This window comes from Natator depressus, chromosome 2, assembly GCF_965152275.1.
Source record: "Natator depressus isolate rNatDep1 chromosome 2, rNatDep2.hap1, whole genome shotgun sequence".
NCBI classification, from domain to species: Eukaryota; Metazoa; Chordata; order Testudines; family Cheloniidae; genus Natator; species Natator depressus.
The window spans coordinates 189,654,338-189,681,507 of NC_134235.1; the positions used below are offsets into that span (position 1 = coordinate 189,654,338).

At 41.6% G+C, this 27,170-nt stretch overlaps 1 protein-coding gene across 3 annotated transcripts in view; it reads right to left on the minus strand.

The window, feature by feature from the left end:
* Positions 1–259: 259 nt before the first annotated feature.
* Positions 260–27,170, minus strand: part of CNOT10 (CCR4-NOT transcription complex subunit 10) — a 63,363-nt gene continuing 36,452 nt past the window's right edge. For 2 of the 3 annotated variants that reach the window (XM_074945611.1, XM_074945609.1), the window contains exons 14-19: positions 18,446–18,559; positions 15,747–15,877; positions 14,976–15,011; positions 14,744–14,871; positions 11,809–11,884; positions 261–5,184 (exon numbers count right to left, since the gene is read on the minus strand). In XM_074945611.1, coding sequence (XP_074801712.1) covers positions 5,030–5,184; positions 11,809–11,884; positions 14,744–14,871; positions 14,976–15,011; positions 15,747–15,877; positions 18,446–18,559 — 640 coding nt within the window. In that variant the 3' untranslated portion in view covers positions 261–5,029. Of the gene's footprint in view, positions 5,185–11,808; positions 11,885–14,743; positions 14,872–14,975; positions 15,012–15,746; positions 15,878–18,445; positions 18,560–27,170 lie in introns of all 3 variants that reach the window. The other variant, XM_074945610.1, reaches the window with a different exon arrangement.

Consider the following 27,170-nt stretch of genomic DNA (forward strand, 5'->3'; position numbering starts at 1 on the left):
AAATATATGGCAGAATGCAGGTAAAACAGAGCAGAGGACATTTAATTCTCCCCTAAGGAGTTTTCACAAATTTAATTAATGCATTATTTTTTTTAATGAGCAGCATCAGCATGGAAGCATGTCCTCTGGAATGGTGGCTGAAGCATGAAGGGGCATACGGATGTTTAGCATATCTGGCACGTAAATACCTTGCAATGTGTAAATACCTTCTAAGGCCGACTACAAAAGTGCCATGCAAAATGCCTGTTCTCCCTTTCTGGGGACATTGTAAATAACAAGAGGACAGCATTATCTCCTGTAAATGTAAACAAACTTGTTTGTCTTAGTGAGTGGCTGAGTGGACTTGTTGACTCTGAAGTTTTACATTGTTTTGGTTTTGAGTGCTGTTCTGTAGCCAAAAAAAAAAAACATCTACAGTTGTAAGTTGCACTTTCAGGACAAAGACTGCACTATGGTACTTGTATTTTTCAATTCACCTCATTCAATTTTTCTTTACAAATATTTGCACTGTCATCAAAATCTACACTTTGATTTCAATTACAACACAGAATACAAGAGATATATGAAAATGTAAAAAAAAATCCACAATATTGAACACATTTCCAGTGGTATTCTCTCACTTAACAGGGCGATTAAAACGGCCATTAATCGTGATTTATTTTTTAATCGCAATTTAGTTTTTTGACTTAACGGCAACTAACCCACAGCCCTAGTAAATATTTCACAGCTGAGCTCAGGCATTAGTTCATTAGGAGTTGGTTTGGTTTTGTTTTTGTTTTTTTAAATATACAGCCAGTTTCTGAAAGTGTTTCTGCTGCAGGAAAATACTGAGGCGTCTCTGCTTCAAACTACAAGCCTACATTAGCATTCAGCCTCCCTTGGGCCAGAAGAGCAGTCTGATTCGAGGGAGAGTTAAGAATGAATAGTTCCGCTCAAGTGTGATTAGATAGGTGGTATCTGGGGAACAACTGCATCCTTTTGCAAACCGGTGAGCGTAATGTTGCATGCCTTCTCGCGGAGCTGAGAAATGCTGAAACGATACATTAGCATTTCTGCATGTGAATACTCCACATTCCTAGGAGGGGGAGGGAAAACCCTTTCTTCAGGAGGAGACCACACAGAAAGCATCTTTCAACCTTTTTATATTGAATCAGTCAATGTGCTGTGATATGACTAACCCCTTTTATAGAAATAAGCAGAGGTCACCTTTCAAACATATTTCAGAATACTTCAAGCTGAGTGCTGAAGTTAAAGTATATAGGTGAGGGGGACATAAACTTTGCAGACAACTGATCCTGAAACAACATTAATGCATCTTTCCATGTTGTCACATTGAAATATTACCTGGGCAGCTTGGACTTCAAAACCCCAGGAGTGAGAGGGTAGAGAAGCTAATTTGCTGTCTGCTAAGCAAAAACAGAGTTGTGACTTTGGCACCAGCTCCTGGGTGTTCACAGTCCTGGCCCATCATTTCAAGGCTTCCCTATTAATCAAATACTTCTCCAGGGCTTGGTATCATGGCCTATAAGCTTTCCATTTTCACCAAGTGCTAAGTTAATGGGCTTGCCAACGTTTTCCCACTGCTGGAGTTAAATACAAGCAGCAAGGACCTAGTCCATGCTAATGACCATTCATGCACGCAAGAGTACTCTCACTGTTGTGTTCACATCAATGTTTAAATTAGACTCTGCAACAAGCAAGACTAACCATTTCCATGAGTGCGGAAAGGGACTGGCATAATAGCCCCTCTAGAGCAAGCCAGCCTGCTATTGTTCCTCCTACAGGGGATGCTGGCCACTGCTTAGGTGATTTATCTGACATACTTTCCTGTGCTCAGAGCTCATTTGCATCACTGTGTTGACAGCACTGGCCTGCAGCCACTCAGAGGCAGCATTCCTATGAGCATACTTTCCGGTGGCTAGAAACAAATGCACAGGTATGGACAACTATGTGGTACAGAAGAAATGCAGCTGAACTGACCCACAGCTCATTACTGCACAGGAATGGCCAAACTGCCTGAGACCAAAGGTCTGACTACTTCAGTCTGACAACAGCAAGAGAAAGGTAAAGATCCCACAGTAAGCAAATGAGGGTGATCTATCCCCCTAATGGTGATTATCTTAACCCTTCCAAAATGTTCATACTGCAGATATTCAGAGTTGGTTGGCACACACAGTCCCTTTTGAATTATGGTACATTCTTAGCTCAAGTGACTACTATGCAAGCTAATGTCTTGATCACCTTCTACCCACTCCCATTCTAGTGACTATAAGGATGTAGGCTAGTAAATTCCAGGTGTACTTGGACACTAATGACCCAGCTAGATTATGGCCTTTTAGCATTGACTGTACTCGTCAAGCTGAGCACCTGCTAAGTTTTGATAAGGGTCATGCTGGCTTCACGCAGCTTTTGAAGTGACTGCTTGGGGCTTGTTGATAGAGCTGAATGATTGCTGTAAAGATTGGACAAGTTTTTTTATTTTAGAGCAATGCTTTTGCACATGCATATTACTTGCACATATGTGCAGCAATTGTTTTGCATTTTACTTTCTACAAACATTAGTGCTAGTAAAATCACAAGGTTTAGCAGTGTGCCTAAGAGTATTTGTACCAGATGTACCTGCCAGATCCCATAAACAGTAACACAACTACCCACCTGGAAAGTGAAATTTGCAGACTACTCCTTCGAATTAATCCAAGCGTGAGTTCACACCCTACCCCCTGCACCCTCCAAGAAAGTTAGCTGAAGTGCTCACAGGGCGCTGCAGCCTCATCAGCTCTTTGATTTAAGTGCTGAAGCTGCTCTGTGTGGTACACTGATGGTCTTATACTCACAAGGACAGCGGAGAAATGAGGTTTAAATTCCAACACTAGAGCCTGTTTTACTGGCTCTTAAATAAAAGAGGGGAGGAGGGCACCTATGCCTAATTCAGAGGAACCAAAGCCCCGTAAGAACACCTACTGGTTACTAGAATGCCTGCGTTGTAAATGTGTGTATGCATGCTCCTACGCAGTAAAAAGAGATTCATGGAGAAGGAGACACAACCCACACTGGGCAGTAGTAGGACTCAGGGGAGGCTGTGTTATGAAGTTCATAGTCCACTGAATACATCTGATGAAGTGAGCTGTAGCTCACGAAAGCTTATGCTCAAATAAATTGGTTAGTCTCTAAGGTGCCACAAGTCCTCCTGGTCTTTTTGTGTTATGAAGGAAATTCAGATGCATACAGTTTGCACTGCGTACCTACCAACCACTCAGGGCTCGAAATATGTGGAAGAGGAACGGATTGCTCTCAAGGCACTGACGCACACTGTTTAGCCATTTCCATATGGATTATTCATATAGCCGTGGCAGTGCTTTAACATGACTGGTGCAGTGGTGGCAGAGCTCTGGGAGAGAGGTCTCCCAGCGCTCTGAAAACCAAAAAAAACCCCAACCCCACCTGAACAAGGGATGTAGCCACCAGCGCTGGTGCACTGTCTACACTGGCACTTTACACCACTGAAACGTCTTGTGCTCAGGGGGGTGTTTTTTCACACCCCTGAGCGAGAAAGTTGCAGCACTGTAAAGTGCCAGTGTAGACAAGCCCTTAGTCTGACACTTCTCTATTCTCATGGTTAGCATTTGTCCAACCTTCCTGTAAAAGTTCTTCTGGCCGGAGGTAAGAGACTTAGCCAGTCTGAGGTTTCTGCCTTATATGTATAAAGCAGCTTGTTGTGTTTCAGACATTTATCTACATAAATGTATTAATAGCTATTAATATATCCTTACTATTTAAAATATTCAAAGCTAACTTTAGATCAATTGACTCAACACCAAGCTAACACAGCCCTAAAATTGGCAAGTTAGCTCAGACTAGAATGGGGTCAGGCTGCAAGACATGGGAGACACACCACTGCGTACAAGCAGGCTTTAGAAGTATGAAGCGTTGTGTGTAGCAAAGAAGCATGTGCACGGGAGCTTAGGTGAGCCCTGGGTGTTAGTGCATTGGGCTCTCTCCTAGTTTAAGGCACAAGTGAAGAGGTGTTTAGTCTCTGCCTATCTTCCATTCATCCCACCATGCAGTTTAGCAGTGATGGGCTGTATTTACTGGGAGGACACAGAACAAACCCAAGGCTCCCGCAGTTCACAATTCTGATGCTCCGATAGGTACCATCATCAATCCACTCTATACCTTTCAAGATAATAAATCAGGCTTATCTATCTACTAAACTTTTTTTAAGAAGTGTTATCGTACATGGCAGAATCTATACAGGGAGTAGCTTTAAGGAAATAAAACCGTACGCCCAGCTATACAAAGGGTTTTAAGATTGGAGACAGCTGAGGAAAGTCACCTATAACAGTTAAATCTCTTCTTGTAAAACAGAAACTTGCAGACACTAGCTGTCTGCAGGTAGGGAATCCAGTAAATGTCTCAAGGTGACATAGCAAAAATAGCAGAGAAAAGGTGTCTCCGATACAGTAGGTACAATACTATTGTTTCTATGACATCCTGGTTAGCACAGGCCAGACTAGATGATCACAATGGTCTCAGGTTGGCAGATGACTTACTTTTTGTACAGATCTGATGATGGTGGTTTGTCCCTGGTCCCTAAGAAGCCTGAAGAGTAGAGAGCTTGGGCAGAGGCTCTCTGTTAACAAAAAGAGGCAGCTGTGCTGTCTGATTGTCTGTACTGAAAATTAATAGAAGTGAGCAGTGGTGCAAACAGAAACTGCTCTGTATGAAAAAAGCAGAATCAAAACTAATGACTACTGCAAAGAGTGTGAGTTAAAACGATTAACAGCATAGATGGTGGCTATCAGGCCTGTTAGTAATTAAAATGGAAAAGTTCCACACTAAATGCCTTTTACAAACGTCTTCAGACATGATTTTTTCATTGAAATGGTTTTTTTTTTTTTTTTTTTATTAAAAATGTACACAAGCCAGCACATTCCAATATGCCTGGTATTCAGGTGGCTAAGAGACAGTTTAAAAAATATACAAACTCACAAGCCCTCTTCCTTAGGGCCTGTCAGGTTATAGCAAGACTTCACTTCCTTTGGACAGTGGTGAAAGCTGGCATCTGAATGGGCTGGATAGGGTGGACTGGCTGAAATATTGGCTTCTTTCGCATATCAGTGTGTGTTTTCACTGAAGGGAGAAGCTGGTTTCTTTTGATGATCTGCAGTGCCAGTTGAGTGTTACCTACAAAACAGTTTCTAGTTAAAATTCACTTCTACCCATGACAAACTCTTGAGAGTCAGGGACAGAAAAATCTTGAAAAGTCATTCTAGACAATCCCCTGCCCGCGGTAGGTCCCACCCATGCAACTCTGGTAAATCTTATGCTGCAGCTGGCATATGCTATTTCATAATGATCAACATACTGATAAGTGGATGTCACCTACTATAAATGCACATCAAACAAAAAAAGATAGTTGAAGCAACAACAGTGCTCAATTCCAGCTGCTGTTCCTAGCTATTAACAGTTAAAATCAAGTCTCTGTCCTGAAGGTGTAAGTTGATTTTAAGATCTTAGAGTTCGCAGAGTACTTGACACTATGAATCCCCAGAGCCACCTTGCCCCCTACATCCAACTTGGACTTTTGTACAATCCTATTAGATCTGAAAACATAAGGGTTCTTAGACAATTATATTCCTTTGCCATCACTGATCTCTCAATCATCCCCACAGACAACATAGTATATAATAAATGGAAACACAAGTGAGACATCAAGGATACATATACAAATCAGAACATATTAAAGCTAAGATTCTGACTTAAATCAGTCATGCTTAGAGCTGGTCCACATTTTTCAAACAAAAGTTTTCATTGAAAAATGGCCTTTAAAAAAGCCAACATGACCCTGAATTGTTTTCCGTTTAATGAATTCTGAAAAGATTGGTTTTTAATTTTTCTCTCAAGTCATGCATCATGAAAAGAGGGGGAAAGAGAGTAATGAGAATTTCTGAACTGAAGTGATGTTTGTATAAAAACAGCTCTAGTCACACTGAACATCTACACCACTTTGAGAAGGAGACCTGAAAAGGAAAAGAAAAAGGGATTGTGCTCTTCTGCTTTGTAAATTGAAGTAAATCCAGAAGGGTTTCCCAAAGTTTGCTTTAAAAACAAAAGACGTCAGGTCTTGTCCAGAGCTGTCATTAACGTAGTAGCTGTGCAGTCAAAGAAACCAGGCAAGCAAAATCTGGTTAATTGAAGGGACCTGATTTTTATTCAGACTATTTAAAAGTTTTTGGTGGTACCAGTTTTTCCTCAAAAGATGTCTTTGTTCGGAATTCAATATCAAAGATAAGAAATCTCTCACTCAACATATAAATTATCCACAAAAACCAGAGAATATGAGACTTCATATTTCTTATTTTGAAAATAAAGAGAAAAATCTTAAAACTATCAGCTTAAGTCACACTCCTATCTGAATATGTTTTATGTACTATTTTACGTGTAACACAAGATTGTAACAGAGATTAGAGTAGTGAAAAATTGAGCACCGACAGCACTGTCTGTTCAGTTACTAATGCCCCAGTCCTGCAGGTGGTTCTGCTCTGGGGGTCCCTTGCAACCAGAGTCCTGATGGCTTCAGCAGGGCTCCATGTGGGTGCTTGGTTGTGCCCATGCAGAGACGCTCAGAATGAGGGCTGTCATTCCTGTTCCATGTGGGTCCTTCACACAGCAACAGGGGAAATTTACTCATCTTACAGTAACTGGAATCCTTTGAAATGTGCTGTCCATATACACATTGCACTATTGGTGGACATGAGCAGTACCCCGAGAGTCCCTGTGCTCCACATAAAGGGCATATAAGGGCAGAGTGCATCAGTGCTCCTCTGTTTCTTCTCAACTGCAGAATCTGAAGGATAAGGACCACCAAAGTTGAGTGGATGGAGGCTATGTGGAATGTGTATGTGAATAACATCTCTTCAGTGAAGCTACTGATGATGCTTGAGCTCTAGTTGAATGAGCCCAAGGAACCAAGTGGCTCTGCTCTGGCTACTTCACAGCAGGTCTTGAGGTAGTTGGAGATCCAGTTTGATGGTCTGTGTGTTGATATGGCTGATCCCCTTTATTCTTTTTGCAAAACAGACACATATTCTCCAAGGCTATTTGACACATATTCTCCAAGGCTATTTGAATGGTTTTGTCCTATACAGGTAGAAGGCTAATACCCTCCTGCCATTTAAGGAATGTAGCATTGCTTGTGCTCTTGAGGCAAGAGGCTTTGAAAAGAATACTGGCAAGTGGAAGTCAGTAACCACTTTTGGCAGGAACTTGGAATGTGTCCTTGAGATATCTTACCGGAATAGAAGATTGCAAAGGGAGGGTCAGCCATAAGTACTTGGATCTCACTTACCCATCTTGCTGATGTGATGGCCATCTTCGCAGAAGTGTAAAAAGGAACAGGTAGCAAATGGTTCACATGGTCTGCTCATGAAGGATGAAACTACAAAATTGGGGTCCCATGGTGGAATGAGGTACTCGATCGGTGGGAATACGTCAATCAACCCATTTAAACATTTCATCATAGTCAGGTGAGAAAATATTGGGTTTTTCCAGGCCGGGGGGTGATGAGTGGAAAGCAAACCCTGACTGAACTCAATGACAAATTATTGTTCTTTAGTTCTAGCAAATAATCTAAGATCTGAGGTATCAAAGAATTGTGAGGAACAATCAGCCTTCTACAGCACCCGTGGGAAACCCTTGTCGATTTTGGCAGGTAGGTTTTTCTTGTAGACTCCTTCCTGGTGTTCATAAGGATATTCCTCACTGGAGAACAACAGGCATATTCTACTGACAACATGCACCCAGGTACCACACTATGAGATGGAAGGATTTCAGTTCTGGATGTAGGATCTCTCCCTTGTTCTGTGATATGAGGTCTGGGAGCAGAGGTAAGGTCTTGGGTTGGAAGGTTCACAGGTATAGCAGGTCTGTGAACCAAACTGGCATGGCTATGCCAGGGCTATCACAATCAGCTTGTATGAATCTTCCTGTTGACCCTTGCAGAGCACTCTCAATATCAGAGGGTAGGCATATATTAAGGTCCCTGACCCTGGAATGCATTTGCCAGGGAGCCCAGGCTGATGCCTCCCCTAGAACAAAATATTCAACACTTCTTGTGACCTTATGTGGCAAACAAGTCTATCTGGAGGTGACCCGAGAACAGAGTTCTTTATCTCCCAGTAGTGATTCTGGAAGAAGTGCCTGCTCAGTTTGCCTGCCAATGTATTTTAAATGCCTGGTAAGTATACTGCTGACAGGACAATCTAATGTTTGATGCATCAGGTCCACAACCTGACAGCATCTTGGTTCCGCATTGTTTTTTGATGCAGAACATGGTAATTGTATTGTCAGTCCTTATCTGTACTGATTGTCTTCTGATAAGTTTGAGAAAGTCTTGATGTTTTGCATAAGCTCTGAGGTTCATATGCATCCTTGCTTCCCATACCATCCAGAGGATTTGCACTTTGAGCAATATCATATGACCTCCCATCCCCTTAGTGAAGCATCTGTCACTATGGTATGTGATGGGGGAGGGGGGGGGGAAGGAAAGAGAGAGAGAATGGAAATCAATCCCTTTGCAGATGCTTGCTGGATTTTTCCAGTGTGTCAGGGAGGACAGAACTAGAGAGGACACACAAAGATGCATTACTAATGATGATTGTTGGTAAGTTGGGTAAGCTTCTACCAGCAGCAGAGGTGAGGTCTGGCATGTGGTGTCACAAAGGTGACAGAAGATACATGTCCTAGTAGCCATCAGACAGATCCTTGCTATGGTATTTGGGTTTTGTTCCAACTGACAGATGAGGGCCAATTGGTTGTTGAATCTGTCCTGCGGGATGTAAACCACAGACTTGGCGGAACTTAAGCCTGCTCCTATGAATTCAATGTTCTGGACAGGAATCAGGCTGGATTTCAGCGGCGTGACTTTTGAGGCTAAGCTGCAGCATAGGTATAGAGTAAAGGCAGATGGAGCCTGAGGCATGTTGAGGAGGAACTTGTATTCAATGTCTGTTGGGGAGAGGGAGTGGGTGCCCCTTGGCATAGGAAGGGCTGATAACTCCCCACTTAGTGCCACCACTATCTGCAGTGTTGTTGAAGGCTGTGGTTTAGATAGGGGACAATAAAAGGCATTTTGCATGATCATTGGTTACGGGCATGGGCCCTTTGCATGTGGGGCAATACTTAAACCCACGAGACTTAGATGAGACCATCCTGGGGCTTGTCAATAAGTCAAGTCAAACTAAGCTAAAACTTATGGTTAGATAATATACGGTAAAAATATTTTTTAAACTGTCAAAATTATTAATTGCGCCGGAGGAAGTTGCTGGCAGTTGCAAGGGCAGGGAGCTCAGTCTCAAGCCAGACGTGAGTAAGAGGAATGCAGTGCGTTCTGCCCTTGCATGCCCTCGATGTGGAGCATGAGGACTCTCAGGGCATACGTGTGAGGTCTAGGTACTGCTGACTAAATACTCTGGACTCAAGTGCACGATGCAAATGTGCATATGGACAAGCAAGTGAAGGAGAATACTAAACTGAGGACGTCTCGGGGTAGGTGTGGTACATGGCACTATTTAACTTATTTTTGGAAGCTTAATAGGTTTCAGGTTGGTGTCCCTTAAAAACCCAACAAACCTTTTAGGCCTTCTTTATACTTTATACCAGGGGGCGGCAACCTTTCAGAAGTGGTGTGCCGAGTCTTCATTTATTCACTTTAATTTAAGGTTTCACATGCCAGTAATACATTTTAACGTTTTTTAGAAGGTCTCTCTCTATAGGTCTATATATAACTAAGCTATTGTCATATGTAAACAAAAGGTTTTCAAAATGTTTAAGAAGCTTCATTTAAAATTAAATTAAAATGCTGATCTTACGCCACCAGCCTGCTCAGCCCGCTGCCAGCCTGGGGTTCCGTTCACCTAGGCCGGCAGCAGGCTGAGCGGGGCCTGCGGCCGGGACAGTGGCTGGCAAGGGGCCAGCAGCCAGAACCCCAGACCGGCAGCGGGCTGAGCAGGGCCAGTGGCTGGGACTCCAGACCAGCAGTGGGCTGAGTGTCCGCCAGCTCCTGCCAGCCAGGGTCCTAACTGCTGGTCTGGGATCCTGGCCCTGCCCACATAGGGTGGGTACCTACCTTCTCCCTGGTTCTAGTCCATTCTCTTCCTCTCTCTCTCTGCACTGAGCTGAGGGTGGGAGTGCACTGAGCACAGGGATGGGGGGTGAAGGAGCAGGCTGGGGGTTGAGTCTGGCCAGTAGCTAGAATGAGGGAGGGCGGCTCAGGGTTGGGGCAGGAGGTTTGGGTGTGGAGTGCTTACCTTGGCAGCTCCCATTTGGTGCGAGGGGTGCAGGCGGTAATGTGTGTGTGTGGGGGAGTGGGGGGGGGCATGCAGGAGCTCCCGTTTGGTACTCAGGGTGGGGGTGGGAATGTGGGGGGTGCAGGGGGCTGGGAGCACCCCCACAACCCCAACCCACACCCCCAGCCCCCTGCCCAGAGTGGTTCACGGCAGGGGGCTGGAGGGGATATGCCCTGATTCCACCCCTCTTCCCCAAGGCCCCGTCCCCACCTCTTCTCCGCCTCCTCCCTGGAGCAGTGAGCACGCTGCGGCTCCACTTCTCCCCATCCCTTGCTGGGCCATCAGCTGATCGGAGGCAGGGAGGGAGAGGAGGAGGGGCAGGAACCCAGCACGCTGGGGGAAGAGGGGAAAAGGGGGGGGAGCTTGCCTGCCCTGCAGCAGCAGCCAGCAGGACCAAGCTTCTTCACCCTGCCGCCACGCGGGGGGGAAGAGAAAACAGAGAAGAGCAGGCAGGGGTGGGCAGGAGTTTTAATGGCATGCTGCTGCCTGCTGGGGTCCTGGGCACCAGCCCCACTCAGCCTGCTGCTGGCCTGGGTTTGGCAGTGGGCTGAGCGGGGCCGGCGGCTGGGACCCCAGCAGGCAGCAGCGTGCCATTAAAAATCGGCTCGCATGCAGTCTTTGGCACACGTACCATAGGTTGCCGACCCCTGCTTTATACAAAGGTGCAAGAAAGTGCATAAACTCATCATTCAATCTCCCATAACTCACTAACTGATAAGTATCAGTGGGGTATCCATGTTTGTCGCTTTTACGGATCCAGATTAAGAGTCCTGTGGCACCATATAGACTAACAGACATATTGGAGCATAAGCTTTCGTGGGTGCATACATGCATCCAACGAAGTGGGTATTTACCCATGAAAGCTTATGCTCCAATACGTCTGTTAGTCCTGTGGCACCATATAGACTCTTTGTCACTAACTGATAGGATTTTGCTCAAACTTTCCAAGACAAATTGCTTTTGTACACAGACAATGCATGGAAAATTTCAGCCCAGAAGATGAATGCTTTCGAGTGGGTAAGAACAGGTTTATGCTAGACATTGTTTTTAAGTCTGAACTACAGCAGGCACTGCCAGCCAGCTGTGTAATTTAGGCTAAGAGTCCTTGTGTAAAAATAAGTATTTATCAGTTACAAAGGAAACATAAAAACAAAGAGATGGCAACCAATGTACGTACACACATACACAAAAAGCTTTGGACATGAAATGTGGGGAACAATTAATTGCACAACTTGCTGAGCTGTAACACATCTGAACTCAAAGTCTAAATAGACCATATATTTCGGATGCTACTAAAGGCTTTATTCTACTGCTTCAGCTTCAAAGGTTGGGGGATTCCTCGGTAAAGTTTGCAGTAAGGCCAAGAATCTTAATTAAACACAAGCAGCACAAGAAGCACAGGAAGCTCCAATCAACATAAAAGGGGTTAAAATTGTTTAGAAAAGATGCTAAAATTATTTACCATTCTGTAGTTCAAGATACACAGCCAGTAGAATGGCCTCCGGGGGAATTTCTTTGGGATGGATCAGTGAAGCAGCCTTACCCCAAAATAAGAGAAAAAAGGTTAATAACTCAACAGATAATTCAACAAGAAGGAAAATACCAGTTAACAGGATAGTTATAAAACAGGGCAATAAACAAACTAAGGTACTATTTTTGAAATATCAATACCTGCCATCAGGTCCATGTATGCAGAGAGGATGACAGATGATCTGCCTTGTAAGAATATTTCGCACCTCTACTCAGAGGCACCATCTGCTTTTTACATACATACATGACAAATATAAAGGAGTCATTCCTGAGCCAATCTGAAGGTTTTGTCTCTTTTTTCTTGGAGGGGTGATTTCCCAGATGAGCAATTCATTCAAAAATCTCCCTACGGTCACATGACCAGATCCTCCATTATAAAGCTAATGAACCTATTCAGATGTGCACCAGCTAGGGATCTCTCTCTCTCTATTCCCAACCTGCAGCAGTTTGAGAATGCAGTGAAATGTCATTGTCTCAGCCAGAGTGCAGGAATACTATATAGTTACTTAGTTCCCTGTGCTCAGATTGGTTGCCAATGATTTGTACAGATGTTTATTTCTTAATAATCATATAGTATTTGATTCCCCCATACTCTGATCAGCTGACAGGCAGCATAAAAGGATTTCATGATCACAGTACAATTATTTCTCAAAACTGTGTGGTAAATATGCAGCTCTCCGATCAGTCACTCTAATCTCTGTGCTCCGACTGGCTCCTATACTCAGAAAGCTCAAGCACAGTGTCATTCCTTTCAGTCAAAACAGAAAAATTCTCGAGATTAACATGCAAAGAAAAACAGCAAGGGTTGTCAAGCCTCTGAAAGGGCAAATGTTATTAAATATTTGACTCATTTCCCTCCTCTTCATCCTTCAACCTCAACTTCCTTCCCTCTACAGCTGAGCAAGCATCATTGTCGTATCTGTGTTAGTCTTGTTTACACTGGAAGAAAACAGCCCTTCTCCTAGTCAATTCTGAAACATGTAAACAAATATATTGCAACTATTCATACAAAAGCCTTATTTCCTTTCCTCATAGCTTAGCAAGAAGGAAGACATGAAGGATAAAAGAGAACGATGATGGGGGAGGAGAGGCTATGATTTTTTTAAAAAAAATCATTTCCCTTCCTGAAGTTACTTTGAATTTCATTTTAAAGTGTGAACAATTAAATATTTCCAGTACAACAAAGATGCTTCCCATTAACTCGCTAATCACCAATTAGTAGACTCAGGGGCCTCCAAGTTTATTTGCTATAAACCCCTTAGCCTTACAGTTTGTTCAGCCCAAAATACAGCTATTACTTCACTAAGAAGTGAGCACACTGAAATTATATTAACTGAACCTGTACAACTGTATTTGGTTTAATACCCCGCCCGCCCCAAACACATATACAAACATTCCTGAAAAGGACTGGGACCATATTTGTGAAAACTAAAAATATGGGACAAGATGATTCTGTATAAAAAGCCCTGGTCCAAGCAGTACAGTTAAAAGACTGAACGGTAATTTGCGTAACTTGGTACCAAAATGCTATTTCACCATTTAATTTACCCTATTTCTCTCTGCAAGATATAAAATCCAATGGTGTCCCTGCCCATTGTTTTTCTAGTTGGTTTCACTCAGTGTTGAACACCACCTATCCATCCATTTAAATATGCACAGTGAAGTCATTCTGTGTCCCCTCTCTTTCACACATGGTGATAGTTACATGTAGCACCCAGTGACATGGATCGGCTCTATTGAAAGGAAGGAAATGAACAGCTTTGAATAGCTTCAACTTCAGAGTAGTATCCTGTTGTGGACAGTGATTAAATTATGACAGCCTAAGTTATTCTGCAGAGAACCCTTTTTAGTTGTACAGAGAGGAGAGCTGGTATGCCAAGGGAAGAAAGGAAGAGGGAGTAAAAGCTAGAAAAACTGGAGGAAACTGAACTCCAAGGACAATTAACTCCCTCAGCCTCAGGAAACCCCTAACCTTTCAGTACAAGTATTTGCACATTTTTTGTAAGTACTCCACAAGTGAAATTCTTGTATTCAGGCAACAGAAATGGGATGTGTGTGTTTAGATTTTGATATGACGGATAAACAGCTATAAAGCATCCTAACTTCCCACCAAGGCAGTTGAGCAGCTTTACAGTCTTAAAAGTAAACTAAAATCAAGTTTTAGCAGTCCAGTGTTTGGAATACCAAAACACCACAAAAGTTCTGCTTTTAAGGGCAATAACTATCACCAGTTTTGGGAACAATTAAGTGTCAGCTTAATTTTAAGCCCACCCACCAACAGTTTAAGGCAAATGTGAAGAAAAAGGCTAAAATTACAGACTTAATTGACTGCTTTAGAGAGTTTGACGCCTTTGGCTTCCCTTTAGCCACCCCAATGTTTTTTAAAACAAAGAAGCTAAAAGGGATGTTGGCATGATGGTTGACATAATTGAGAACAACTTCATTAGAACTAATCCAGAACAGCTCTTATTTCCAGAAGAGCTCATTTAAAGTAGTTCTAGACCATCGTATCAATATTCATTTCGATAAAACACCCAAGAGAAATTCACCTAAGCAGACAAATGGCTTTGACATCAGGTGAATATGTAAAGATTAATTAAAATATTATTACTGAAAACATTTTTCAGGCTTATCTTCTGGTTGAAAACATATAGCAAGTTTCAACTGAGCAAGTTTCTGAAGGATAAAGGGGAAAGATGAGGGGGGAGGAAAGGCTATAAAGTTTTCTTTAAAAACCATTTCCCTTCCTGAAGTTATTTTGAAGTTTCATTTTAAAGTGTGAACATAAATATTTCCAGCATAACGATGAAGATGGCTCCTATATAAGGGAACAGTACATAAAGCTGTCTTGAGGTTTGTTTTTTCACCTGGTGGAGACACTTGCGAGCTTTATCATATTCACTTCGCAAGCAGTAAGCACTGCCAAGGTTAAACAACATCATTGTTCGTGCAGAAGTGACTGAACTGGGATAACACTGGGGTGTCTGCTTGCCAGCTGAAAGAAAAAATAATCAAAATTATTTCACACTTTTGATTTCATTCTACACTGTGGCAAGACAAATGCCTGCATTACTTCTGGATTCTGGAGCTATTACTTACAAGATTCCATCACCTCATTTTCTCCTTTGTCTGACCCTGTAGAGACAAGAAAAGCCAGAATGTCCTGTGAGCCTTCTTAAGGCTTTTAAAAGAAAACCCTATCGTTTTATGACAGCAGATTCAAGCTGGACTTTCCCTTCATGGACTGTCTATGGTAAACCAGAAAATCTATCAGCTTGTTAGAAATCGTGGACCATTTAGAAAGCTTTCAATTTTCATGTAAGGGTTTTGCTTATCTACAAACATCTTTTAAATCTGCAGTATAATGATGGGCAATAAAGTTTAAACTGCAAATGTGCCATTCAAATCAGAACTGCTACTGAAGGCTGAACTGTATAGATGGGATCTAAAAGTAGCTGTTTTTGTTACATTCCCTACCCCACCCCCCAAAAGCGTTGGAAGTTTTAAGATACAGATTTAACCATCTCCCCTCTCATATCCCCACAGTGTATGTACATGGTATTTAAACTCTGAAAACGAACATGGAGGGTGAAAAAGGGTGAAGTGTTAGCAGGTAAGAAGCCCAAGCGTTAACTGTAATTACATATTTAATAACAAACTTCCAACAAATGATGTTTAGACAAACTGATGAGCAATACATTAGTTATTTTGAACTAAATTACAAATATACACGAGGTAAACCAAAAACTAAGGACTAAAGAACAGACCATCCACCTCACAAAAACTGCTGCAAACTTATATATGTTGCAAGTTACAGAAGGAAGGCAGCTGAAAGCACGACCGGTTCTAATCAAGTGTAGACTCATTAACCTTGATCCTGTTCGTTTGAAGAGATCCCCAGGGAAACATCAGTGACGTTCTCAGGGTTCAAGTGAGTAATGGCATCAGATATTCTGTCTAGAGAGATGAGAGCCTCTGCTGCATACAAATGGCCAAGAAACCTACAACAGCAAACATTCAGATACAAATTCCACTTGGACAAGTTTCATTACCATATTACGGTTTCACAAGAGAAACTGGATGTATTTCTTTACCTGAGTGACAGTTTGCTGCATTGAAATTATTATGGAGATACTTTTATAAGTAAGTCATTTGACTTTTTGCCATTTTAGACTCCAATACTACAAACACTTATGCATGTGAGTAGTCCCAGTGAAATCAGTCGTGCACAAGAGTTTGTGGGATCAGGGCTACTCTCCAAAGTATCCAGTTGTCATTTAATAATAATAAATAAATAGCACTTATGTAGCACTTTACACCTTCAGATTGCTATACAAAAAACATCATTTAATTCTCAGAACATCCTTGGGAGGTTGGTATTAGTTTCTCCATCTGCCAAATGGGAATAGAGACAAAGGCTAAGTGATTTCATACCCAAAAGAAAACACCCCAACCTGCTACTAGAGTCTGTTACTAAAAACAAACAAAATTGCAGGCATAAATTTATATCCCAATGAGGGAATATAGGCTGTACATTCTTGTGCTGTCCTACGTGTCTGTACAGCACCTAGCATAATGGGACGCCCATTCCCAACTAGAAAAGGAGTACTTGTGGCACCTTAGAGACTAACAAAATTTATTTGAGCATAAGCTTTCGTGAGCTACTGCTCACACAAAAGCTTATGCTAAAATAAATTTGTTAGTCTCTAAGGTGCCACAAGTACTCCTTTTCTTTTCGCGGATACAGACTAACATGGCTGCTACTCTGAAACCATTCCCAACTGGAGCTCCTGTAATACAATTAACAACACAGAGATGTTTATGATGTTCTCCATTTTTAGCTTGGCACAGGTAATCTGCATTTTTTAAAATTAAATTAAAATGTTCTAATTAAGATTGCATATTAGATATTACCACAATATATAAATTAACAAGCAAATATTAAATTTAAAACAAAAGTTGAAAAAAAATGATACACATATGTATAAGACATCACAATATAGAATCCATTTCAAATTACAGCAAAGTTGCTTTGTTTTGAGTTAATGATTAGCACGCACAAGGAATTTATTGACAATTTGTATTAAAAGGCAAAGCAATTATTATATAAACAACTATCCATAAACTGAAGCGTTTTAATCTGAAGCATATAATCTAAAAAGACACAGAGTCACCGCAACAGACAGTCAGCTCCCTCCATGTAATTTACCCCATTCAGTAACGTGAAGAAAACACGCATAATTAAACACAGAGAACAGCTAATTCTGCAAGGCAAAGAATGTAAATGGCTGTCTTTTGCTCCCAAATATGACTCTGATCGGTTATTTCTCCATTTGGGGCATACCATTACAAAGCAGTTTGTGGCGGACTTTCAAATTTAAGAATATTTGGGTCATAAAAGGATTGCACAAAAGCTACAATGAAGTAACATTAGGCATGTAACAAAAACAAAAATTAAGATCAGTTAATTTCTTGACATGGGTGGTTTTAGCATGTATATTGCCAGCAAAGTACTACAAACATGAATGGATTAACTCACTTCGTCATATGTATGTATGGAAACAGATTTGTGAACCCCAGCATGAAATACCACTTATAGCCAGGGAGTGAAGGATAAGGGTTCAAGCTCACTTGTTTGTTTGTTTGTTTTTTAAACAAAAAGCCTTCAGAATTGTATGACAACCAACATGACTGAGTCCAACAGGAATATTACACACGTGCAATCTCTTCTGTAAACGTAGCTGGATTTCTTTCAAAGTATCTTGCTTATCTTCTGGAAGTTAAAAGCCCCTTTGAAGCTAATTTACACACTGAATACTCAAAGTAGCAGTCTTTGTGGAGAGCAAAAAGAAAAGGAGTACTTGTGGCACCTTAGAGATGAACCAATTTATTTGAGCATAAGCTTTCGTGAGCTACAGTTCACTTCGTTGGATGAAGCTCACGAAAGCTTATGCTCAAATAAATTGGTTTGTCTCTAAGGTGCCACAAGTACTCCTTTTCTTTTTGTGAATACAGACTAACACGGCTGCTACTCTGAAACCTGTCTTTGTGGAGAGCAGTTACTGCCCATTCACAGCAGTTTAACATTAAATACATATACAAATAAGTAACTAGCACTTCCATAGCACTTTTTACCTGTAGGGCTAAATAAACTTTACAGAAATAGTAAGCATTGTTATCCTCATTTTGCAGATGGAGACACTGAAGCACAGAATCTGTGTCTCACAAAGTCAGTCAATGGCAGAGCCAGGAACAGAACCCAGACCTAAAATATCTAGTCTGCTACTTTAGTCACTGGACCAAACTGCCTTTTCAAGATTAACAAGAAGCACCAAAAGTAGTTACAGAATCTGACCATTCCAATTATACAGATTTCATATATAAAAACTTAGGCCCCATTCCTGCTGGTCAGTGATTATTTTGCCACAGACTTCAAGGGGAAAAGGGTCAGATCTAATATTTGCGTTCTTAGACTTAAAGGCAGCACTGGCAACAAGTTAAAAATGTTGGCATTTCAACTCAGATTCTTCCAGATACCAGGGGCAAAAGAATGGTCAATCCAGACTTACTTAAGAGATCCTGACAGCTTTGGCTGCTGAAGAAGTTTATCTGCATGATTCAAAGCCATAAGGTTATCACCCAAAGCCAGAGCAACATAAGCACTGCAGGCAAGTATTGAGCACCTGGAAGAGGAAAAGAAAAGAAAAATTCTTTAGTTTCAAATCCAAATGTAATTGTCCAATTCTTGTATTAATAAATACATATAGAAAATTCTCAAAGACATGCTGTGTCCTTCTAAGAGGATTTGGGCAGAAAGAACAGCTAAGATGTTGGGATAGCTGATTATCTGATATACATATAAGAAGGGCTGAATCCTTTTTTCAGATCACACCATTTCAGGCCTGACTTCTATATGGCATATATTACAACAAACGTAATCTGTAACAATCGTGCAAGGGGTTGGCTTTCATAGTTTTAAGCAGTCCAAGAGGGCCTGTTGGCTGTCAACAGTGATTTGCATGCCAAACTTCAAATCTGTGAAGAGGCTGAATGGCTGGAATAACCGTGCGTAAATTCAGGATTCCTATATAGCAACAGTACATGAACATTTAGCGGTCTATGAAAAGTCCTATTTTAATCTCCAGAAAATGTGAGCTTTTAAGAGCTAAGTTATACTGTTTTCTCCAAAGCAACTGTACTATAGTCCATGAACCTGCAACAGGAAACATGTTAAAATGCTCTGCACGTTTAGGCTCAAATATTTTGTCTAGAAGTACTCACTGGATGGAATAAAATTTGTCCAGTAAAATAAAGTTCCAAATTCTCACTTTATCAACACTTTATAATATTCAGAAAATCCACACAAATTACACTTTGATTTTATTACTTGTGTTCTGGATTCTTTTAGCCTTGAACTTCAGTTGATATGTTCCCATTTTATGAAGCAATAAAGTGATACTGCATCATGTAACTTGATATGTAATCTCCTTGCATCACAGATTTATTGTAATAAGCCTTTTATTCAAAAATTAACAGCCACTTGGGTCTATCATATTGATACTTTATAGTATTTGTACTGTATGAATGTGACCATAAAACCTTTAAGTATTAAAAGTAACAGTTTGAAGTTTTCTACACTGATTCCACTATTTTAAAACTGATAACTCTGATTTCAACACAAATTGTAGTGCTGTATTGGAAGATTCTATGAGATAAAAGTGCCAGAGATATTTAACTACACAGTCTTTTAGATGTTACTTGTGCAGTTTCATGCATTTCTAAAGCATAAGATTTCCTGAAATTCTTGTAATAAAATCTGAATCACACATTCCACATGTTCAAACAATAGTCCCACATTAGGATGTCAGCATTAGGTCAAGCTTTTATAGCTTGTAATTTTTTTCCTTCTCTACCTCTTAAACACAGCACTTTGGAATATTTTCCACTTCATAAGACACAGTTCAATGTAGGCTTCTTTGTCTTCCAGGCATGAGCTTTCACCTTCCTTGCCTCGGAACTCCTTGCTGCAAGAACAGATTCTATCCTTCTGCAGGGAGGAAAAATGGATCCTCAGACAGGTCTCATGTTGGGAGTTGAGAGAAGAGTGCATTTGATTCTCCTGCCAGTAGGTGGGCTATTATAGCATCAATTTTCTGGCAACTGTCAAGCCTACTTTTGGTCCAACAGTAAGTTATGTCTTTATTCCTGTTTCCCAGGAGGCCTGCTCTTTAATTATACACAAACACTGTAAGAAGCTTCTCCACTGTTTTCCTCACCACCCTCTATTCCTCTTTATCACGCTTATATGTCACATGAAATCTGAAGCCTCACAAAAGCTTTCAAGAAAGGGAGAAGGCTTCCACCTCAGCTCCCTAAAATATTCTTGAAAGGTTTCCAATAAATAAAAAAAATAGAATTCAGTATGAGAGAAAGTCCTAACTGGCGTGTTTTCTTCTGTCTCAAGGGAGCACTACTTTTAACAAGGAGAATGGTAAAAGTATTTAGCTGATAAAACTAATCTGTATAAAAAGGCCAAGCCTGTACTGACACAGGGTTGTTACAACATCTGTCCCAAGCAAAAAATTTGCTCTCTCCCTTCCACATCTTTCTATACGTTCAACAAAAAACGGACACTCATTCGCCATCACAAGCTACCCTCCAGTGAAAATGCTGTCGGTCTGGAAACCCCCTATATTCATTAGTATTTTAGGAAAGAGACACTGCACAGCAACAGGCAACTAGAGAAGAGCAAGACATTTATATCAAATTTTCTTGCTTGCAGTATTGTTCCTCTTACACTCGGATTCATTGTCAAACCTGTTAAACCAAACAAACAGTCAAGAGATCTGACAGTTAATCAGAGTGGAAAAATTGCATCACAAGGGAAAAGAAACTAGTTTTTCCCCCCGGATGAGGATTCTGAGAAAAACTCCACAGGCTGTCTTTAAGCGCTGGAGAGTCCCAGCATTAGTCTGCTTCTCTGTTCCCTAAAGTTTCGTTTGCATTGGGAAAAAAAGATGATTTTTTAAACTGCCAGATTATGTCAAACAACCTGTTATGCAGGACTTGACAATAAGATATGTCAGCCCGCACAGACTCAGGCTATTGAACCTCAACCAGCTACTGGAATTAGCTTAATCCATGTAAAAAGGCTAACCAGGATAAATCCAGTCATTCAAAACTCATTAGAGGGGAGAACTACAATGACATACAGTGCAACTCTTTAAAGATATGAATTGATACCCAAATCAAATAGCAAACAATGGAATTTCCAGAATATGGAGAAAATCTGCAAACTGAAATAAATATAAAATACCAAATTAAACACAACATTGCCTATCTATACTCTAGTCACATTTCAATATGGCCAAATGCAAGGTCACATCTAGGAACACAGAATGCAAGCCCTACTTGCAAGATGGGAGAACTCTATTCTGGAAAGCAGTGATTCTAAGGTTTTCCACATTTAAATGCTACAGTGGTACAGCTGCGCTACTGTGTCTCTTCTGTGTAGACACTACCTACGCTGACAGGTGCAGTACTCTCGTAATCTACCTCCTCAACAGGTGGTAGCTATGTCGATGGCACAAGTTTAGGCTTCGTCTACACAGGGACTTAGATCAATTTAATACCACCACTCAGGCGTGTGAATTTTTCATACTCTTAACCAAGGCAGTTAAATCAACCTAATTTTCTAACAGAGACTTGAGGGTCACAGTGGATAAATCAGCTGAACTTGAGCTCCTAGTGCAATGCAGTGGCCAGAAGGGCTAATGGAACCCTGGATCGTATGAAAGGGGAGTACTAAGCAGTAGTAAAGAGATTACAATACCTCTATATTTAGCCCTGGTGCAACTGCTACTACAATATTGTGTCCAGTTCTGGTGGTCACACTTCAAGAATGACAGATAAACTAGAGAGTGGCAGAGAAGAGCTATGAGAAAGATTTAAGGATTGGAGAATAAGCCTTAACAGACTTAAAGAGCTCATAAAAACATAAGAATGGCCATACTGGGTCAGACCAATGGTCCATCTAGACCAATATCCTGTCTTCCAACAGTGGTCAGTGCCAGATACTTCAGCTCAATCTATGTAGTTTAACAAAAAGAGAAAGTTACAGGGTGACTTGATCACAGTCTACCTAGAGCCCTCTTATCGAATTTCTGTTCCCTTCAATCCAGAAGACAAAATATAACAAGATTCAATGGCTGGAAGCTGAAAACAGACAAATTCAGGCTAGAAATTAGATGCAAATTTTTAAAACAGAGAAGGTAATTAACCACTGACATAATTTACCTAGGCTTGTGGTGGATTATCCAAACACTGGAGATTTTAAAATCAAGGTCTGATGTTTTTCTATGACTTGTGTTATGCAGGAGATCAGACTATACGATAAAAATGGTCCCTTCTGGCCTTAAAACTCAGATTAATCTAGGAATCCTTTGAAACACAGGCCTGAAACTTTCTACAATATTGCAGTGAATAGAGACAGTAGAAATAGTATTTTAACACTACAAGTCAGAATTAGAGAGAGAAAAGATAACACAGGATTATTCTCTACAGTATATCTTCTAGTGCTTTGTCCAGTAACTCTGTTTCTACTTGTCATAGTTTCGCCCCTTTATTCATTCACCTATAGCTACATTGTTTTCCTCCCAATCTGTAGTACTTTTAGCACCACACATGTCCACAGCCAGCCATCAGAGGAGCAATAAAACTTCTGAAGGGATTTCCTAAAGCAGAAAATTCACTATTATTCGAGACCATGATTTAATGATCTATCAATATAAAAGATTAGTAAAATAAGAGATTTTTTAGCTGTACTAGGCCTAAAAAGAGGAAGACGAGGTAAATAAAGTATGTTTGTCCATCAAAAGAGGCACCAACAAGTCTCTTGATCCCTATAATAGTTTTTACAGCACTTTCACTTGTAATCTGTGGCCCAGAGAGGATACATCAGGTTCAGTGAAGCCTAACAGAATTGGGTTGTTCTAGCATATTAAAACATTGTATGGAATTCTACTGGGCAGCAGAAAGGTAAAGGGATTGACTTCCTATTCAAAGTATGCTAAGTATGCAGAAGCTAGGAGGCTGAAGAAACTATTACAACAGAAGAACTCATAGAAAACCCAGAAGTTGAAACTCAAAGTTTCTTCTTCCCTATATGGTGTGTGGGTGTGGGTAAGGGTTTTTACATGTTACAAAAAAAAAAAAAAAAAAAATCTCTGCTTAGTTACTTTGTGCAATTGCCAAATAACTGGAATGTAAAAGACTAAGACAAACTACCGAGTCCAGTATGTATGGTAAATTACATATTAACTCTAACTGTCCGCACAAATCCCTCTAAAATGACACAAGATTTTTTGTTTTGTTTTAAAACTATGATGATATAAGCAATTATGTACAAAACACATTCAAAGCTATTTAAAAGCACATTCAAGTATTGGGAAAGATGAAGTTTTCGAGTCCAACTAGCTGACATCATGGTAAATCTAAATATACTACTTTTTTCCCCCCTTAGAGAGAATCTTTGCTGGCTCTTGGAATTTTCTATTAATTTTCACTGACCAACAAGATAAGAGTTTTAATCTTTTTAGTTTTTCTTTTAACAGCTCCTCTTCCAGCAAAACTGAAGGCAGTTAGTTAACATTTGATTCTGTACAGAATGGAATTTTAACACAGCGACATGCAAAAGCCCAGAAATTGTTTATATTGACTCAGGCCCTAAGGATACCAAGTCCCACGGTTTTAACAATCAGTTAAAGCAAATATGACAAGAACGAAATCAATGTTTTTCTTCTCTTTTCCTTTTCTGATATGATGTTCCTTACCAGAAGCAGTAAAATAATTCTTGTACTGACAAGCTTTTCCTGACATGCTGTCAAGTTACATCAATAGATAACAATGGTTGATTGTGAAAGAAAGGATTACATACATTCATTTTCTTACAACATGACACCATGTAATAATTTTGACATATAATAGTCATATTTTACACAACAGACAAAAGAGCCATACTATTTGTTTATATTTTAACCCAATACCTTCCATCTCAAGTATTATATTCCTCTACTGTTTAAAAACAATCAAAATATCAGTAATGACTCCTCACTCATTCAAACGAAAATTTTCTTTAATTGACTAAAGCTAGATTTTCTGCACATAACTGGAGCAAAGCAAATGTTAAGCTTGATATTATGACAACAGGTAAGCCAGAAGTTAGCCTAGAAGACAGTGTATACCTCATAACTTAAGTAAGAAATTACTGTATGCTTTAACAGAAAATAAAAATACAGTTAGAGCAGATACCTTTTGTTTTTATATAAATTCCTGTTCATAAACATGTACTAACAGAGAGAAGAAGCCCACGTACTGCATTCATTACCCCATTTTAAAAAAAACCCCTAAAACTTTCATTTGCCGGAAACTACTTACAATGTTAGCAGGTGTTGGTTGATCCTGCTGGGAAAAAAAAATGTGGGTTCCATGTGGCTTGTTACCCCATCTGGATATCTGGGAGACAGAATGGGTCTGTAGAAAGAGCACCTAGACTGTGTGCCAAGTAGTTTTAAGGAAGAGAAAGTTCCTCAGTTACTGCACAGGGTGAGTTTCTTCGAGATGTTGGTCTCTGTGGGTGCTCCACTTTAGGTGAATCTGCGCCCCTGTGTCTGTAATTGGAGATTTTTAATAGCAGTGCCTGGTTGGGTTGCACATGCACAGTCCCCATCTCCTGCTGCCTCTGGGGGTTACATAGCGCTTTGTGACCAACCTCCCCTCAGTTCCCTCTCTACCGCAGTCACTAGTGTGAAAAAAAATCAACTCCAAAGTAGTGGGGAGGAGAGAGGGTAGGAGAGCACACACAGGGACAACTAATCTCAAAGAACCTCAGTTGCTGCACAGGGGGAAGTAGCCTTTTCCTCTTCTTTGAGGAGTGTCCCTGTGGGTGCTCCACTTTAGGTAACTGTAGAGAAATGGCCTTTGGTGGAAGGGAGGGTCTTTGGAGTTGTAGTCTTAGCGGATGATAAAACCATAAGTCTGAATAGAGAGTCTGATGAGGAGTGCTGCTCTGTGGCATAGTGCTGTGTGAACGTATGGGCTAATGCCCAGGTTGCTGCTTTACAGATGTCCATAATGGGCATATTGTTGAGGAAGGCTATCAAAGCACAGAGTGCTCAAGTGGAGCATGTGCAGGTCCCCAGCGGGGGTTGTAGCTGTTGGTGATAACAAAGGTCTATGCAGTCTGAGAGCCTTTTAAATAGCCTCCGTTTAGATATGGTGTCTCCCTTAGATTGTTCGGTGATGCAAAGAAATAACTTTGGTGATTTTCTGAAAGTCTTTGTCCTCTCAATATAAAATGTTAGCGCTCTTTGGACATCTAGAGCACGCAGTGTTGCTTCTCCTTTATTCCTGTGAGGTTTTGGGAAGAATGATGGGAGATAAACCTGTTAGAGCTGCGGGTCAGCCTATGCATGTCTAATGTGGATTCCAATGGGGACCAGAGGCCTTGGATTGTGTGGTTGTGCAGGTGTGCCTCCCAACCTAGCAGAGAAGCATCAGTTGGGAGTATCATCAATGGAAGGTTCTGTGCAAAGAGAATTCCTGCACAAACATTGGTTGGTTGCGTCCACTAACGTAAAGTTTTTTTGTTTGTTTGTTTCTTTACTTTGGTTGGCATTATAAAACATTTGTTAATGCTGTGTCTGTGTGGAATATATACTGTCCTGAGCCAGCCTTGCAGGCATCATATGTGCAGTCTGGCATATTTGACACAAATGTCATTGCTGACATGTGGCCTAACAGTTGGAGGCAGGTCCTGGCCGATGTCTGTGGACTGGCTTGCGTTGTGGTGATTAGATTTACTCAAGTGCTAAACCTATGTCAGGGCAGCGAAGCTGTAGCCTCCTGAGAGTCGAGGTAGGCCCCAACGAACTCCAGTTTCTGCACAGGTCTGAGTGTTGATTTTTGTTCATTTATTTGTAGACCTAGATGTGTGAAGAGAGCTACTGTCTTGAGTAGATTCTAGTAGCTGCGTGGATAGGTGAGGAGTAGATTTTCCCCTTCACCCTCACCGTCTTCATCGCTAGATAAAGAAGGAGTTGATCTGGGGATGTGGTAAGTTGGCTTAGTACCGAGTGTGCTGGAGTGAAGTCGGTACTGAGGAGTGGAGATTCCGGTGCTGAGGAGACTAGGAGATCTTTGTGGCAGAGAAACTGCTGCAGTATTGAGAGCATCAGTACCGAGGGTGTTGTCAGCAGTACCGATGCCTTTGCTGCAGTTGATGGTGCCAGGGGTCATACGCAATGCGCTACAGAGGCAGAAGGTAGTGCCACAGCCTGTAGCGCTGCCCAGTGCTGCATGTTTGAGCTGCTCCAGCAGTACTGAGGGAGGGACTGTAGGTCTTCCTTTCGTGCCTTTTTCCAAGCCAGCCCATTTAGGGTCTTTTGCTCGCACAGTACCCATGATACCGAATGATCCCACTGACTCAGAGGTGGAAGGTCTTGGTGTGGTCGGTACCAATGGGTAAGGCTATGATTTTTGTCATGGATATTTTTAGTAAAAGTCAGGGACAGGTCACTGGCACTAAACAAAACAAAACAAAAAACAAATCACAGAAGCCGTGACCAGTCCCTGACTTTTACTAAAAACATCCCTCACAAAATGAGGAGGGAGGAGGGTCCAGCACCCTGCCCCACCCTGCAGCAACTGGCAGCTGCAGGGACCCCATTGCTCAGTGGTTGGGAGGGGTACCTGCATGGCTGGAGCTGGGGGTGTGTGTCCCGCTACCGTCCTGTGGGGCTGCAGCTGGAGGGGGGTCCCCTGCCACCTGCAGCGGCCGGGAAGCAGTGAGGGGCCCCTGCCAGCAGCAGAGTCTGGAGAGCTGCAGCCGACCCCCTACCTGCTGAGCAGCTCCGGGGTCAGTTGCTGGGCAGCTGCGGGAGGATCCCCCACCGCCCACAGAGGCTGGGCTGCTGCGGGGTCCCCGATGTCACCGAGGTCACTGGAAGTCATGGATTCCGTGGCTTCCGCGACCTCTGTGACATCATCTTAGCCTCAGCAATGGGGTCTGCCAAGTCAGGGAATTCCACATTTTGACTGATTCCCAAGGAGGGGAGGTCAGAGCCTGCTTCTGTGTCACCTTCTTGGAAGGGTGCTCCTTCCACTGAGAGGGTGAAGGGGAATCTCTGTCAGATGCCACTGTGGGAAACTGTTGCCCAGGAGGGGCCCGTGATCCCAGATCGGATGCGGGGCACAAAGACTTCTCCACCATGAGAAGTTTTAGCTGTATGTCTCCCG